Source organism: Amblyraja radiata, chromosome 7 (assembly GCF_010909765.2).
Source record: "Amblyraja radiata isolate CabotCenter1 chromosome 7, sAmbRad1.1.pri, whole genome shotgun sequence".
Classification (NCBI taxonomy): Eukaryota; Metazoa; Chordata; class Chondrichthyes; order Rajiformes; family Rajidae; genus Amblyraja; species Amblyraja radiata.
Genome location: NC_045962.1, coordinates 39,428,845 through 39,446,949, shown reverse-complemented (window position 1 = coordinate 39,446,949; position 18,105 = coordinate 39,428,845). Strand labels below are relative to the sequence as shown.

General features: G+C 43.8%; 1 protein-coding gene across 1 annotated transcript in view; it reads left to right on the top strand.

The window, feature by feature from the left end:
- Window positions 1-16,499, top strand: part of LOC116975325 (T-cell-specific surface glycoprotein CD28-like) — a 30,138-nt gene extending 13,639 nt beyond the window's left edge. Inside the window, exons 3-4 of the mRNA XM_033024279.1 lie at window positions 9,777-9,883; window positions 16,189-16,499. Of these exons, the coding sequence (XP_032880170.1) occupies window positions 9,777-9,883; window positions 16,189-16,227 (146 nt within the window). The 3' untranslated portion in view covers window positions 16,228-16,499. The remainder of the gene's footprint in view (window positions 1-9,776; window positions 9,884-16,188) is intronic.
- The last annotated feature ends 1,606 nt before the right edge of the window (window positions 16,500-18,105 follow it).

Sequence of the window (18,105 nt, the reverse complement as noted above, 5' to 3'; positions counted from 1 at the left end):
CTCTAACATAAGGCTCACAGGCCTGTAGTTACCTGGTGTATTTTGCATTCTTTCTTAAATCTTTGTATACCTCACCCATGGCCAACGAAGATGGAAAAATCTCTGCCATGGCCCCAGCAATCTCCTTCCTTGTTTTCCATAGAATTATGGGGCAGACATCATGTAGCCATGGGGATTTATCCACTCATAGGCATTCCAAGGTATCTAACACCTCCACATATCCCTCCCTGACTTCCCTATTTTTTACATCCTTTTCCATGGTGAATTTAGATGAGAGATATTTGCTTAGTTCCTCACACACATCTCCTAGCTCCACAAAGAGATCACGCCTTTGTCCCTACCCTATCACTCCTAAAATACGTAGAATGACAGATTAATTATACCTGTCAAGGATTTTTTTATGGCCTCTTTTTTACCCTCCTAATTTCTTTCTTCAGTCCTCTATGATAGCTTCTATATTCCTTAAGAGATTCACTTAATGATAGTTGCCTAAACCTGTCAAATGCTTACATTTTTATCCTGATCAAATCTTCAATAATATTCATCATCCAGGGTTCTCTAACCTGACCATCCTTGCCTTTACCCTTGGCATAATGTGCTGGCACTGAACTTGTGTTCATTCTGTTTTACATTTGTCAGATAGTGTTTTACCTTTAAGCGTCTTCTCCCCATTTACATTCAACAGGTTTCCTCTTGCACTATCAAAATAAGTATTCTCTCAATTTAGGACATTAACTTGACGACCAACAATTAAACGCTTTGTTGGATACCCTTTTCTATAACTACCTTGAAAGTTACAGAAAAATGATCACTGTTCACAAAGTGCTCCCCAAACCACACTTCCACCACTTGTCCAACATTTCCTAAGATAAAGCCAAGTACAGACCCTTTGGTTGAACTATTTGTATAGTGTCTGAAAGCAAATCTTGGACACAATTAATATAGTTACAAATATATTCATATTTCTCTTCCGGAGCAGAGCCTGGAATAGAGTGTCAGTTTTGGAAGGACGTCTGTGTCAAGCTTTATATGAGTGTTATCAAACAAAATAGTAAGATTAAACGAGAACTTACCAGTTCGAAGTTTGATCATTATTTTATGAGGAGTAACGTTGAGGGATTACGTGAAGAACCCCGCCAGGACGCATGCGTGTCATTCTTCAAAGCAGCGGTATGCAATCACAGATAACAGTAATGACTGAACATAGTAAGATTAGAGAAGAGGTTACCAGTTGAACTTTATGATCAAGGGTGGGAGCGGAGGGCACGTAATCCCTCAACGTTACTCCTCATAAAATAATGATCAAACTTCGAACTGGTAAGTTCTCGTTTAATCTTACTATTTTACTTCGGAGTCACGTGAGTGACTACGTGAAGACTTCAAAGCTCTGTGATTTCATGCCGTGGAAACGAGTCCATGCATCACATCTGCCTTAATGACTAAGGGAGGAATTGTTTAAACATGAATCCGACATTGAAATCCATGATAAAGTTATTAACAACAAATTATAGCCCCTATTTCATGGGGTGAAATCATATTACAGAACTTAAAATTGATTCTGCAAAAGTTCCAGGTTTAACCACTGGTTTATGGTAAAATTGTTGGAACGTTTTTTCCCTTGACTATCCTGCTGTACTCCAGGATTTGGTCCATCGGTACGTCCAACTCCATAGCTGCCGATGTAGCTGCAGCCCTGGTGGAATGAGATTTGAATATGTTAGTATCCACTCCAGCTGTTGTTAAAACCTGTTTCAGCCATCTGGAAAGGTTTGAACCAACACTTTTTTGTGGGGTTGCTTGTGGCTGATTAGTAGTGCCATCTCATAGTCTCTGATGTTTTTGGTGTTCTCCATATATAACAATATATGTCTTATTATACAGAGACGATCATCTATAGGGTAAGCCCTAAATTCTATTTTGAGGCCTGATGGTCCCGGTCTGTTCTGTTTGACTAATTCGTGAATATAAAAAGGTATATTTCTTGTTGAAGAAGTCATATTGTCCAGCCTTAATTTATGTAAAGACTGTACCCTTTGTACTGTGACCAAAGCCATCAGCATGACTGTTTTATGCGTCAGTTTTTGCAGGGACAGAGCTGTTGCTGGAGACCAGTTCCTTAGCAACGTTAGGACAATATTCACATCCCAAATTTGAGAGTACCTGGGGGATTGATATTAAAAATTTCCCTCATAGGTTTGGTTACCAGCGGGTGAGTCCCAACAGAATGACGCTCTGATCCTCGCCATAGATATGCTGAAAGGGTACTTCTGGCGCAGTTAATGGCACTGTAACAGCCCCTCATCATAATGGAGGCCTGCCAGGAATTCCAGAACAGACGTTATGTTCATCGAGCTGTAAGTGATGTTGTTTCTGTGACAATATATCTCCCATTTCCTGATGTATACCAGATATTGTTTTTTGGTGGACTGCCTGTGAGCCGCTGAGATAATGTTCCATGTTCAGTCCGTCAGTCCCAGTTCCAGTAGAGGTTTCTTTAAACTCTACAAATTAATAAGTTTGTCGTATTATGACATGGATGGCTATCCCCAGTTACGGGATGAACCAACAAATCTGGTCGTTTCAGGATGGTGATACATGGTTCTAAGGCCATGTCGAGTATCACAGGGAACCATGGTTGATTAGGCCAATCGGGCACTACCAAAATACCAGACGCCGAGTCTTGTTGTATTTTGCGTAATACCCGACTGATGAGGCAGAAAGGAGGGAATGCATAGAAGACATAGAAAAAACAATTTCCCCCAATGCAGCGAAAAAGCATCTATCGCTGATGCCCCAGGGTCTGGTTCCCAAGTAACATAGTTTGGTAACTGGTGATTGGGTCTAGATGCAAATAGATCGATATCTGGTGTTCCATACCGTGCTACAATATCAGCAAATACTTTTATATCCAACATCCATTCGATGTTTTCATTGAATTTACGTGACCTGGTGTCTGCCACTGAATTTAGGTTACCTGGTAGGTAAGTAGCTGATATCCAAATATTTCTCTGGATACACCATTGCCAAATTGTATTAGCCGGATTGTCACATGATGTCGATTTGATTCCACCCATATGGTTAATATATGCCACCACGGTGGTATTGTCAATCTGTAGTCTAACATGCTGGTGATATATTCCAGAACAGTATGACTTTAGGCCATAGAACGCACCCAACATTTCAAGGTAGTTTATGCCAAGTGTCTGTAGTAATGATGCATTCCATCTACCTCCACAGCTGGAGATGGACTTGGTAGCACCCCAACCAAGTGCACTGGCATCCGTTTGTAGCACCACTGAGGGGTTGCTGATAATGATAGGGCTGGAACAATGCCGAATGTTATCCCTCCACCATTTTAATTCCATAATTGCTTTGATTGGTAGCTTCATTGGTCTGTCGAAATGACCAGCATTAATTTTGAGTGCTTGTATTTTTGCCCTTTGTAAATTTTGATAATACAATGGTCCAAATTGTGTGGCTGGAAAAGCAGCCACTTCTTTGCCAATCACCCTTGCTATCAATCTGATAGATGGTTCACTGATGTCAATGAGGTTGTTGCAGGCCTTAATTAAGACTGTAGCCTTGTCCTTTGGTAAAGTCACCGACATGTGAACTGAGTCAATAGTGAACCCCAAATAATCCATTATGGTGGAAGGCGTTAGTTTAGATTTAACTGGATGGATGATAAACCCCAGTTTCTCAAACAATTGTTTGGTGGCTGATACAGCTAGTTTGGCTAATTCCAAAGTTTAGCCCACAATCAATATGTCATCTAGATAGGCCATGATCATATGTTTTTGTTTCCGAAGAAACGCTAGGGCTGGCTTCAAAATTTTTGTAAACAGCCTGGGGCTGATGTTAAGCCATTTGGTAGAGCTCTATACTGCCAGAGCTGCCCCATCCAGTTGAATTTTAAATAACGTCTGTGATCAGTCCGTATAGGCACTGAATAGTAAGCATCTTTTAGGTCGATGCTGGCCATGAAGTAGCCTGTGGAAATCAATTGTTTGGCAGTAACAAAGGTTTCCATTTTGAAATGAATATACTGCACAAATGTATTCAATTTGGTCAAATCTATGATGATGCGACAACCACCATCTTTTTTCAATAACCCCCTTAGCGTGGAGTCTCACCAGTTCAGCATGTGCTTCCAATTTTTATTTTCGTGAAAGTACGAAAGTTCGGTTCGGTACATGCTGAACTGGGGCTATTTTTGTGCACAAATTCAATGGTATATCCCTGGATACTGTTTAGGATATAAGTGTCTGTTGTTAATGCACTCCATGCCTCCCAAAAGAAGTGTAATCTCCACCGATATGTGTATTATCCACACTTCCTATGATTTGTAAGGGACCAGACCCACCTACCTCCATGGTTACCAGTGGAAAGTTACTCCTTCCTGTGTGGTCTTCGAGGAGGTTGAGGCGCCGGGGTTTGGGTTTGAGGTTTGAGGTTTGCGCATTTTCCACGAAGACCGGTCTGGGCCATGGCCTAAAAAAGACCGCTGTCCTGTATGTCCGGCCTTTGAGCTTTCACCAGCTTCTGATTGTCTTGCTCTGCTGGTGCGTGCGTGAGGGTGCTGTTTTTGAGTGTAGGAGGTCCTCTCATCGAGCTCCTTCTTTCTCCTTCCTGCACCCCCTGCACACTTGTTGTTTGTTCAGCAAACCCCTCTTCAGGGTCAGCCCAGAATTGACCCCCAGTACTCCCCTCTGACGTGGGAGATGCACTGTGCAGCCCTACGTAAGGTGCTGCTGTGGGTGTTTTGTATAACCCATGGTGACTAGACTCCATCTCCCGGAGTCTGTCACATCGGAGCATCTGCCCCATAAGCCGTTCCATTTGGCCCCAGCAACGCTGGTCCCCGCGGCATTTCTTGCAGTCCGACTTGTCAGAGTCAACGGCTCTGTTCCGTATAGCGTTCCCGCCTGGCCGTGGTGTTGATCTGGCCGGCGCGGGTGCCAAGTCGGGCACAGCTGATCCCACTCACGGTGATCTGGTGCCGTCAGCCGCTGCTAGCTGCCCGCAACTCCGCGGGTCTTTCCAGCCAGTGCAGCCCTTGTGGACTCTTGTCCATGGTTTCCCCTGTGAAACACAGCATGGGAACAAAAAACGACCGCAGAGTAATTCCCTTACCTGTCGGTGTCGGTTCCAAAATTACCGCTGCGGGGGAATGCTCCACCCCGCCTGTCGTTTCGCAATGCGTGAAGCGATATGACACGCATGCGTCCTGGCGGGGTTCTTCACGTAGTCACTCAAATGACTCCGAAGTAAAATCAGATCTTCAGCCATGTAATGTTATGAGGGCAGTTGAGCAATGGCTGAGTTCAAACATAGAACATAGAAGAGTACACCACAGGCACAGGCTCTTCAGCCCACAATCTCTGTGTCGGATACAATGCCACTTTAAACCAATCTCTATTGCCTGCACATGATTCATATCCCTCCATTCCCTGCTTATCCTTGTGCCTATCTAAAAGCCTCTAAAATGCCAGTGTCACATCTGCTTCCACTACCACCCCTGGCACACATTCCAGGCACCCACCACTCTCTGTCTAAAAATCTTGGATACACTTCATATATTTAACCCTATCAAAGCCCCTTGCATTAAGGCAATCCCAGTCAATATTTTGAAAGTGTAAATCTCCACTTCTATAACCCTATTGTTTTAACAACTGCCTGCAACTTGTTTACATATCTGTTCCTCCAATGCACGCTGATTAATGGGAGGACTGCAGTGTAACACCAGCAAAGTGATCTTATACCCAACTTCCACCATAAAGCTCTATTGGCTAATCCCTCCAGGACATGGTCTCTAAATACTGCTCATTCTCCATTAATACTGACATTCTCCATTATCAGTAGAGCAACTCCACCTCTTCCCATGCATCCTTTGAGGAGAGACTAAGACAGATCGGCCTAAATTTACTGGAGATTAGAAGACTGATAGGCGTTCTCACTGAGATGGTGAAGACTCTGGGAAGAAGTGGTTCAAAAGATAGATTGTTTGCAACTCACAACTATAGCTGATAGTGAGCGGAAGTGTCAGAGTTCAGGAGGACATAAACTTGCTGAGGTACCCTTGACAGCAGCTTCATAATCTACAATCTCTACTACCAAGTAAGACAAGGGCAGCAGCTGCAGGGAACTACCACCACCTACAGTATTTCTTCCAAAAATCATGCTGACTTAAAAATATATTGGTACTATTTCATCGCCCCCCTGTGTCTATACGGTGGGAGCACCTTCACATAATGGACTGTAGCGGTTCAAGAAGATAACTCGCAAGCACCTTCTCAAGGACTATTGGAGATGGGTAATGATGCCACATATCATACATGACAAAATTAAAGAACATTTGCTTGGCCACATACTCTTTTCCAAATGAAGCAATATTCGTTTTATCAGAACAATCCTATAACATCCAGAGGACCCACCACTTTAAACACACAACATTTACTACTAGTACACAGTGGCTGCAGTGTGTAGCATCTTCAAAATACTTTGCAGTACTTGCCCAGGCTACTGCGATAGCACTTCTAAAGACAGGGACAGCAGGTATTAAGGAACACTGCCACCTACAGATATATCTTCAGCCCTTCAATGACTCTAATTTTGTCACCCCTGGAATGTGGACATAGCCCTGAAACCAGTCTTCAGATACATCATCATGGAGCAACAGGCTATACAATGCCAATGGCACAGCAACTTATCGTTTTGCACTTTCTTCTTCTCTGCATTTAGCTAGTTAATAAGGATTGAGGATGGTTTGTTTCCGCTTCAATTTTGTGCGTTCTGCATGGCTGATGAGGCCAACATAGGAGACACTTCCAAGGATGGGCAGGACGTGACTGGGTAGGTCGTGAGTTGGTCCATTTCTGTTGCTCATGCAGGGCCTCTGTGGATTCCTGTTGGTTGGCTTCGAGTTTTCAGTATCATTCTAAACACTCCTCTCCACTTTGAGTGCAATGTGTCAGGGATTCCCAGGAGTCAGTAGGAACATATTTTCAAGCATCCTTGTCTGCCAGGTAATCTTTTGCTGTGACAGACCCTGGAATAGAGTGTCAGCTTTAACTCAGGCTGTCAGTGAGGTCATGGAATGGCGAAAATAAAGGGTTAGATATTATCAAACAAAGTTTTACCATGAGTCACGTAATGTATTAAGAGCAGAAGAGAACGGCAGAGACAGAACACAGAACAGTATGGGACAGGAGCAGGCCCTTTAGTCTATAATGTCTGTGCCAAACATGATGCTCAGATAAACTAATCTCCACTGTCTGCACATGACCCATGTCCCTCTGCTCTCTGCTTATCCGTGCCTATTTTAAATCCTCAAATGCCGCCATCACATCTGCTTCCACGACCACCTCTGGCAACACATTCGAAGCACCCTTAACAGTCTGTAAAAAAACTTGCCGTGCACATGTCCTTTGAAATTTGCCCCCCTCACCTTAAATCGATGCCCCATAGTTTTTGACCTTTTGAAATAGTGGCGTGTTGATTTCTCTTCCTAAACAAAAGTGAATAATTTTAATAAAAGGAGATGGGGAGGGGCATACTTTTACAGAGGAAATTCCAGAAATCAGGGTCTCTGCAACTGCAGATGTGGCCAAACATAGTGGAGCAGTTAAATTGAGAGATGATTCAGCGAATTACTGCACATTATCCACAGTCCTTTCCAAAGCAAGGCACTTCCCATATCTCAGGAGGGACATTTCAGTGAAGGAAGACATTGACGATAAAATGCCTTCAGTTGACCAACACAAACTCCAGAGACTGGGAAGAGTGCTGAGGATCAAGACATCAAACCTTACTCAAAACTCATCATCTGCTTTGCAGATGATACTGTCCTCCAAATCTGGGACTACTGGCAGCAGTAGAGAGATACCATCAATACAATCTCTGAAATTTCCCCAAAATCCACAACAGTATCCTCTTCCAGACCAACCTCCCAGCATTGAGATGTTAATTACCCTCAGTCAACTCAGCTGGGCACACCACATCATTTGCATTCGCTTTAGCAGACTCACCAAAGTTGTCCAGGTTCATGTCCAAGTTCTGACATGGGGAGAGATTTAACAGGCTGGCAAACAGAATCAAGGATGTGATGATCAATGTCTCTTTGGAAAAGCTTAACGTCCTCATCAATGAGGAAATCCAGGGCCATTGAAATTGGAGGAGGGCCTCGAGTCTTTGCTGCATGCCTGAGGGAGCACAGAGCTAGAGGTACAGCATCTCCAATACTGCCCACCACAACCCCTGCCCCCACTAAATGCTTTCTACAGAAACACGCCACAATTTCACACACAATTCACCAAATAGCACCCTTTAATGGTAACACTGCCTACTCCCCCTATTCTTGCACAGGGACATTTTTGCACATGTAGCATAGCTTACAGGCCCTGCCACCTTTCCTACTCACTGAGGGTATTACATGAGCATCTCCAACCATTCATGGGGATGCACTAATCCATTCAATTCACACATGAACGCTATTATTCAACTCTCTACCCAGTCACACAGTGCCTCGTATGGAATTCCCAAGAACACCATGCCTCCAGCCCTCCTCCATTGCCTGTTGCCCACCGGTCACACAGACACTTCTATTCATCACAGATTGATCCACCTCCAACATCCCACACTTCCACACAGACGCAGCGCTATATAGAGGGTCTTCTCTATATCCCACAGCTCCACTCTCACTCCCCATCCCCCTTGTCCTCATCTTCCACCTTATCACCGTCGCATATAACATATAATCCTCCAACATTTTCGCCATCTCCAACGGGATCCCACCACTGGCCACATCTTCCCATCTCCTCCCCTTTCTGCTGTCCGCAGAGACTGTTCCCTCTGTAACTCCCTGGTCAATTTGTCCCTTCCCACCCAAACCACCCCCTCCCCAGTACCTTCCCTTTCAACCGCAGGAAATGCTACACTTGTCGCTTTACCTCCCCCCTCGACTCCATCCAAGGACCCAAGCAGTCTTTCCAGGTGAGACAGAGGTTCACCTGCACCTCCTCCAACCTCATCTACGGCATTCGCTGTTCCAGGTGTCAACTGCTCTACATCGGTGAGACCAAGCGCAGGCTTGGCGATCGCTTCGCCCAACACCTCTGCTCAGATCGCAATAACCAACCTGATCTCCCAGTGGCTCAGCATTTCAACTCCCCCTCCCATTCCAAATCTGACCTTTCTGTCCTGGGCCTCCTCCATTGCCAGAATGAGGCCCAGCACAAATTGGAGGAACAGCATCTCATATTTTGCTTGGGTAGTTTACACCCCAGCGGTATGAACATTGACTTCTCCAATATCAGATAGTCCTTGCTTCCTCCTTCCCCTCCCTTTCCCAGCTCTCCCACAAGCCTACTGTCTCCGCCTCTTCCTTTCTTTTTCCTGCCCACCCACGACATCAGTCTGAAGAAGGGTCTCGACCCGAAACATCGCCTATTTCTTCTCTCCATAGATGCTGCCTCACCCGTTGAGTTTCTCCAGCATTTTTGTCTACCTTCGATTTTTCCAGCATCTGCAGTTCTTTCTTAAACTATATAAAACACCCTCTTTTTTCACTGTTCTATGGTAACATTGCTCGAGGCATAACTCTGTATAGTATAATGTGGTCTAAATCCAATTCTAATCCAATTAAAGCTGACGCTATAACCCATACAATTCACACATACATTGTAATGGGTAGTTTTCCAATCCTTCACACAGGCCCAATGCTGGATTTTAATGTCCATGAGGATAACGGGATTAATCTGAGGTGTCTTCTCTTTCAGAGGTGGAGACTGGTCATTGGTTACCACTGACAGCGATTTTCACCAGCCTAGCTGCACTGCTGCTCCTTTACAGTGTATCTGTCACAGTGGTGTACTGCAGGCACAAGGTACGTAACCATGGAAGTATGGTGCTGAGTGTTACCAATAGGGTGATTTCACGAAAGGTCACTGGAGCGTAAATCCCCACTCGCGTGACCGAAAATTTTAACTGGGGGACAAGCGTCACTTCCGGTACATGTTAGTGAATGGGAAAACACGCACTTTCACACCCGTTAAAAACATCGAAAACGGCCCGGTTTTGAGCTGCAATTAAGTGAGCCAGTCGGGCTGACCGTGAGGAACAGCTACCTAAATTTACAGTCCAAAAAAAAGATAGAAACTAAGGTAAATACAAGAGGGAGCTGAAGGTGTAAAAAAGGCGGAAGTTGATTGCCAACTTTTTTCTTGGAGATTTAAAGATCCAAAATATCGGGAATTATCGCGTTTGCTCGCTGCATTTCACCAACAGTGGCATTATTGGCTTTGTTATCTTTATTCATTTGTTAGATGAAAAGTATTAAAAGTTAGAAACCCGTCAGTAAAATTGCAAAATCGCCCATGGTTCTCAGGTGGGTTTTAACATGCAAAATGAACACGCTTCTGAAGCTCCATTCACCATTTAAATAACCGTAAACTTGCATCTCAGTAAAATTAATTTCCAAACGCATTGAGAGTTTATGATTATTTAAATGGTGAATGGAGCTTCAGAAGCGTGTTCATTTTGCATGTTAAAACCCACCTGAGAACCATGGGCGATTTTGCAATTTTACTGACGGGTTTCTAACTTTTAATACTTTTCATCTAACAAATGAATAAAGATAACAAAGTCAATAATGCCATTTTTGATGAAATGCAGCGAGCAAACGCGATAATTCCCGATATTTTGGATCTTTAAATCTCCAAGAAAAAAGTTGGCAATCAACTTCCGCCTTTTTTACACCTTCAGCTCCCTCTTGTATTTACCTTAGTTTCTATCTTTTTTTTGGACTGTAAATTTAGGTAGCTGTTCCTCACGGTCAGCCCGACTGGCTCACTTAATTGCAGCTCAAAAACGGGCCGTTTTCGATGTTTTTAACGGGTGTGAAAGTGCGTGTTTTCCCATCCACTAACATGTACCGGAAGTGACGCTTGTCCCCCAGTTAAAATTTTCGGTCACGTGAGTGGGGATTTACGCTCCAGTGACCTTTCGTGAAATCACCCTATAACAACCGCTGCACGGCCATCAGACACAAATGATTTGTTAACTAGTACTGTTAGCACTTCTTAACATGAAGTAGTTAACAAGTTATATCAATCTGCATCCATCCACATTCCTCAGTAAATGTTATTGTGTTTTGAACAAGTATTAATGACGCCGTGTTCCTTTGAATAAAATTCACGCGGCGTCATTAATACTTGTTTAAAACACTTATTACATTTACTGAGGAATGTAGATCGATGACACATTGAGAATTTCTTTAAACTCACCATCATGAGTGAGGGTACACAAAATTGCTGGGGAAACTCAGCGGGTGCAGCAGCATCTATGGAGCGAAGGAAATAGGCGACGTTTCGGGCCGAAACCCTTCTTCAGACGGCCCGAATCGTCGCCTATTTTCTTCGCTCCATAGATGCTGCTGCACCCGCTGAGTTTCCCCAGCAATTTTGTGTACCTTCGATATTCCAGCATCTGCAGTTCCCGTTTGAACATCATGAGTGAGGGCCCCGGACCGTGAGAAGGGGCTTCTTCCTGGTGTGCAGGTTAGTCATTCACCTACCGACCCACGTTGTGTCTCTCTGTGTTTTGCTCTCTCCCTCCCTCCCTCTCTCTTGCTCTCTCTCTCTCCCGCTCCCCATCTTGTCTCTCTCTAGCTCTCTCACCCTGTTGCCTCAGCATTCCCGGAATCATTGACGTTTAGCAGTAGACAAAAATGCTGGAGAAACCAGCGGGTGAGGCAGCCGCCTGGCCCGCTGAGTTCCTCCAGCACTCTGTGTTTTTTATTTGGCTCTGAAGTTGAAGGTGGCTCAGCGGGACGGGCAGCGGCTCTGGGGAGAAGGTTGCGTTTCTGGTCGAGACCCTTCTTCAGACAATCACAAGTACTCTCACCGACGAGAGTTCAATTCAGTCTGAAGAAGGGTCTTCTCTCCAGAGTCGCTGCGCTGCCTATCCTGCTGAGTTACTCCAGCTTTATGTCTATCTTCAATTTCAGAGAAATACAATTTCTCACGGGGGGCTTATAACGTCTCTAAACCCCTCTGGGCCCCTCTGAACACCTCTAAACCCCCTCTATCCCCCCCTATTTCCCGCTATAACACTTCTAAACCCATCCGAACCCATCAGAAGCCCTCTAAACATCTCTAAACCGTTTAAACCCCTCTAAACTAGGAGGCTACAAGGTGACTTGTATAGGCTGGGTGAGTGGGCAAATGCATGGCAGATGCAGTATAATGTGGATAAATGTGAGGTTACCCACTTTGGTGGCAAAAACAGGAAAGTAGACTATTATCTGAATGGTGGCCGATTAGGAAAAGGGGAGATGCAACGAGACCTGGGTGGCATGGTACACCAGTCATTGAAAGTAGGCATGCAGGTGCAGCAGGCAGTGAAGAAAGCGATTGGTATGTTAGCATTCATAGCAAAAGGATTTGAGTATAGGAGCAGGGAGGTTCTACTGCAGTTGTACAGGGTCTTGGTGAGACCACACCTGGAGTATTGCGTACAGTTTTGGGCTCCTAATCTGAGGAAGGACATTCTTGCCATAGAGGGAGTACAGAGAAGGTTCACCAGACTGATTCCTGGGATGTCAGGACTTTTATATGAAGAAAGACTGGATAGACTCAGCTTGTACTCGCTAAAATTTAGAAGATTGAGGGGGGATCTTATAGAAACGCACAAAATTCTTAAGGAGTTGGACAGGCTAGATGCAGGAAGATTGTTCCCGATGTTGGGGAAGTCCAGAACAAGGGGTCACAGTTTAAGGATAAAGGGGAAATCTTTTAGGACTGAGATGAGAAAAACATTTTTTACACAGAGAGTGGTGAATCTCTGGAATTCTCTGCCACAGAATGTAGTTGAGGCCAGTTCGTTGGCTATATTTAAGAGGGAGTTAGATGTGGCCCTTGTGGCTAAAGGAATCAGGGGGTTTGGAGAGAAAGCAGGTACAGGATACTGAGTTGGATGATCAGCCATGATCATATTGAATGGCTGTGCAAGCTCAAAGGGCCGAATAGCCTACTCCTGCACATATTTTCTATGTTTCTATGACTGCGTCCAACTGCTGTCTGGTTCGTTGATCGGTTTGCTAGATATGAGAGAAATTTTGGGAGAGAAAAATGCTCACGGCAGACCAAACGTGTTAAACAGATATTGGTCAGATATTGAGCTTTACACAGTAAGAAATCATGTGAAATAATCACTGAATTTAATTTTAAATGAATGTACCTGCATGTTATACTGTTTAGTTTGGAGATACAACCAGATAGTCCACTGAGTTCGCACCGACCAGCGATTTTTGTTACAGATTTGACAATTTTATTTGGCGGCCAATCAATCGCTGTCTCTAAGGGGGTTGCATCCAATCACCGACCAATCAACAAATAGGTCTCCTCCCGTCCAATCAGCCGCTGTCTCCAAGGGCATTGTGTCTAATCACATAATGCAGTTTAATGGTAATTAGCAGCTACGGTAAAGGTTGGAAGCCAGCGGAGCTACTGACAGTCAAACGGGAGGGAGCAGAAGAGATTCACACAGTGTATAATCCATCGCACCTAATGTACAATTTCATAATATATACTAAATAACTGGGCTGACACACCTTGGCTGGGAACCTGGGGCCCACCAAAATTGTTCCCAATTGGGCCCCGCACATCCTAAGGCCGGCCCTGATGGTAGCTCTTCATCAGCCAGTTAATTTCTGGTTTGTTTGAACAACCACCACAAACCTCTTTGTTTCACATCAAATAATTGCAGTACCAATGCTCACAGTATGTCCCCTGATGACCAACAGGAAGCTCTTTAAAATACTAATATGTGGTTCTATTGATGTGACAGTCCTTCTGAGTATTTGGCCTTCCTTGCACAGTCAACATGGTTTTATGATGAAAAAGTAATGTTTAGCATCAGACGCTGGTCAGCACCATGCTAGTAACACCTGCCAAACTTAAAGAGTCATATTATTCTTCACTTTATTTTCAGACCCTTAACCCATCCTGTGTCCAAGCATATACACAACTCCTGCCCAATGAAATTACCTTTTGTGAGCGACCGTATTAAATGTCTTTTGAAAATCCAGGTACAAAATATCACCTGGTTCCCCCTTACTTATTCTGCTTGTCGCATCTTCCAAAAAAAAACAATTGGATTTTACAAACATGATTTTTCCTTCATAAAATCATCACGATTCTGCTGAATCTCAGTATGTGTTCTTTGCGCAGAGCATTGCAATTCTTTTGACCATTTCCTCGAAGGGTAGTAGCCGCTCAGTTGTTAAGTTTGAGGTTCACTGGGTTAGGAGTTGTATATGTACTTGGACAGAGGATAGGGGTGTATCAAATCAAGGGAGGAATAGATAGGATGGACGCACAGAGCCTCTTGCCCAGAGTGGGGTAATCGAGAACCAGAGAGGTTTAAGGTGAAGGGGTAAAGACTTTATAGGAATCTGAGGGGGTGACTTTCTTACGGAAAGCGTGATGAGTGTATGGAATGAGCTACCGGAGGAGGTAGTTGAGGCAGGGACTATCACAACGTTTAAGAAGCAATTAGACAGGTCCATGGATAGGACAGGTTTAAAGGGATACAGGCCAAACGCAGGCAGGTGGCACTAATGTAGATGGGACATGTTGGGCGGTGAGGGCACGTTGGGCCGAAGGGCCTGTTCCCACACTATATGACACCATGACTCTATGATTCTAATGAAAGGTACTATGTAAATATAAATCTAAAAGAAGAATAAGGGAGGGTTTGTTCATAGTGTGGTATTCAGTAAATGGAGCCACATTAGTGATCAAAGAAATTGATAAATGCCTTTCTCTGATTTCCGATATCTATTTTTTTTCATCGTCACATTTTACCTCTATTTTATTTGATGGGTGAAAAGTGGCAAAAATGGCTCCACGCTTAAAAAAATAATCCAGAATAGACAGGCTAGGGTGTTAGTCAATTCAACGAATCTTAACTCTGCTATCAATTCATGCATTTGTGTTCCCTGAGTAATAGATCACAAGGCAGGAAAAAATATATTGGCTCACTGTGGATAGATCCTACTTGTACCATCAGTTTATCTTCTTCACCGCTGATGGTCCCTGATCTGAGGAGACAGTTAAGAAATAACCACATTATTGGTCTGGAGCCATATATAGACCAGTCTAGGTAAGGACAGGACATTTCAGTTGCTGAAAAGCATGAGACACACGCCCTGGCAAGTGATAGTTGGATGCTAGTGAGGAGGGTGATTGGCAAGTGGGTGGGACAGAGATGAAAAGAAGACAAAAGGCTGTGATATGAGGAGAGAAGAGGAGCGAAATATGAAGCCAGAGGAAGGGATACAGGTGGAAGGGAATGGGAGAAAAGGAAAAGGGAGACGGGATCATGAAAGAAATGGGTGCTCAGCTGGGTGAAGCACAGAGAAGAGAGGGAGAAAAGGAGGTGGGGTTGCATTGTATGCTCTCTAAAATTGGAGAATACAATGTTGACGCCATTGGGTTGGCTTGTGCTTGGTCTACCAAGGCTTGCTAGATCTTCAAGTCGTGGATCATTTTAACTCCCCTTTCCATTCCCATAGCTTCCTGTCCTGGGCCTCTTCTGTGGCCAGAGCGAGGCCAAACTGGAGAACAGCACCTCATATTCCACTTGTGTTGCAATGATATGGCCATTCTATTCTGTATCCATCTATCACTTGCCAGATATGTTTCACCCCCACCTCTCCTCCAGCTTTCTCCTCCCCCTCCCCCCCCCATTACAATCTATGGAGAAGGGTCATGATCAGAAATGTCACCTATCCATGTCCTCCAGAGATGCTGGCTGACAAATGTTGAGTTACTCCAGTACTTTGTGTCTTAAACCTTAGTTATTCTACAACTACCATTCTTTTTCGCCCTTTATCTGTCATCCTCCATTTCCTACTTCCATTGGTCCCTATATCTTGCTTTCCCGGCTTCTTTCCTTTTTGTTATCTCGGATGCTCTCAGATCCTGCTTGTACCTTTTGTCCTTCCTGTCTTGCTAAGCCCCTGTCTTCCTCTCTCTTACCCTGGTTCCACTCCCAGCCATTAAAATGTGTTATGGTCCAAGTCTTTCATCTCATCACGGAGCAATTGCCTCTTTGAACTAATTATCTCATCAGCTAAGCTCTTTAGCAATGAACATTTACCAAACTCATAACTTTCTTATTTTCCAGATGAAGATTGACGAGATTTATATTAATGTGAGGACATAACAAGATTCCGAAGAAGTCCATGGCCTGATTTCTTCCAGGGTCCATGTGATGACATACCTCCCTATATCACCAGTTGATGTCTTAGTTTAAGGATCTCTGGCTAGCTGTTTAACTACCTACTGAATCCCTACCTTGGCACTGGATTATGTGGAAAGTTGATGTGGTTTCAGTATGGAAGTGCCTATTCTAATCTTGGGAACTGACAATTAGTTAACAGCCTCGTTCTTCATCATTATACATAAGATAAGAACTTCAATAAACTTTAGCATGTGCATGTTTTGGCATCATTTCAAAGCAGTACTTACACCACATGGTGTTCGGTTTCAATTCAGATTGTTCTTTACTTTGGATGAGGGCTCAATGACATAGAGGTCAAGTTACTGGAAAAACAGGTCTGAACCAATGAGCTCGAGTACCATCATGTAGTACAATCATGGAAGCTGAGGAATCTAACCTTAATAAGTAAAGAATGTCCTAAATTGGTTTCAATAATGGTAGCCATGAAACTAATGAATTGTAGAGGGAACTTGCTGTCATTACCAAGTGAAACTGCCTGATTTATTAATCAGTTGTAGTTGTGGACATGCACATTCAGCGTCTGAGCACTGTCGATTCACTGATGGGAATACATGAGAGACAGAGACACTGAACATACCTTCAACACAAATGTCAGGCATCAACATGACTCCTGATAATAAAGACCCAAAACAAGAACATGGAAAACATGAATCATGAAGATACTGAAAGGAGCAGGAGATGGTAATTCTGTTTTTACAGCCTGTGCTACCATTTGTTAAGATCCTCTACCTAGATGCCATATTTCCAAATCCACGCCAACTCTTCCCAATTAGCAGAAAATCTTCAGTAAATTCAGTCACTCTATCTTTAATTATGGATGCCCATAATTTGCCAGCAGCATGAAGGGCTGGACAAATGCTGTGGTGAATGGGCGAATGAGGAGGGAGATGGAACAATGGACAGATGTGTAGCTGGATGGTTGTGTTGCAAATGGTAGGAATAGATTTGTGAGGGTTGATGGGTAAAACAGGACATTAAAAGCTCAATTAACCACTCAAAGTATTTAAGTCTATTGATTTGCAAGGATAAGAAACAATTTGATAGAGCGGATAAATCAAATGGTCTTCATCTTTATTACAATCATTGTATACTAAGAATAAACAGATGTAGTTCCTGTTAAATAATGTAAAAGAGATTAATTATTGGACAGAAAATTACAATGCTATTCCAATTGATGCCTAAGTAATTTCATCTGTGGACATAGTTCCCTTTCAACCCATCCAGTTAGCTTTTCCAGAGGCCGGCAGACATAGTAAAAGGTACATCACTGGGCACTGGTTTTTTAATTAGGTTTACGTTTATTATTGTCACGTGTACTGAGGTACAGTGAGAACCTTTGTTTTGCATGCTATCCAGACAGGTCAGATAATACTATGCATATACAGTTTTAACAAGCATCTCCCCCCTCCTTCCTTCACACGAGATGCCCAAAGATAAAGGTATGTGGCTGAAATGCAACCAGAATGTGAGGAGCAGCCCCTTGAAATGCTCAAAGGAATGCAACCTCTCACACTCTGTCTATACATGGACCACTGATTCTTCCAGGCTACAACTGTGCAGTAGTCCATCTTAAAACTTGTGGGACATTCACCCTAGGTCTCTGATGTAAAGGGGGATGAGACCTCCACTGGGGAACGCTACACTGCCAGGTGACAGAATTGACTGCTACGATGGGGGGAGACAGCAAACAAGGCTGAGGAAGTGGAGGGCGTGCAGGAGCAGCCTGTACAGAAAATATCTCTGTGTGGCGTGGAATGGCATGGACGGCTTTCTGGAGAAACAGTCCATGATGATTTTGGG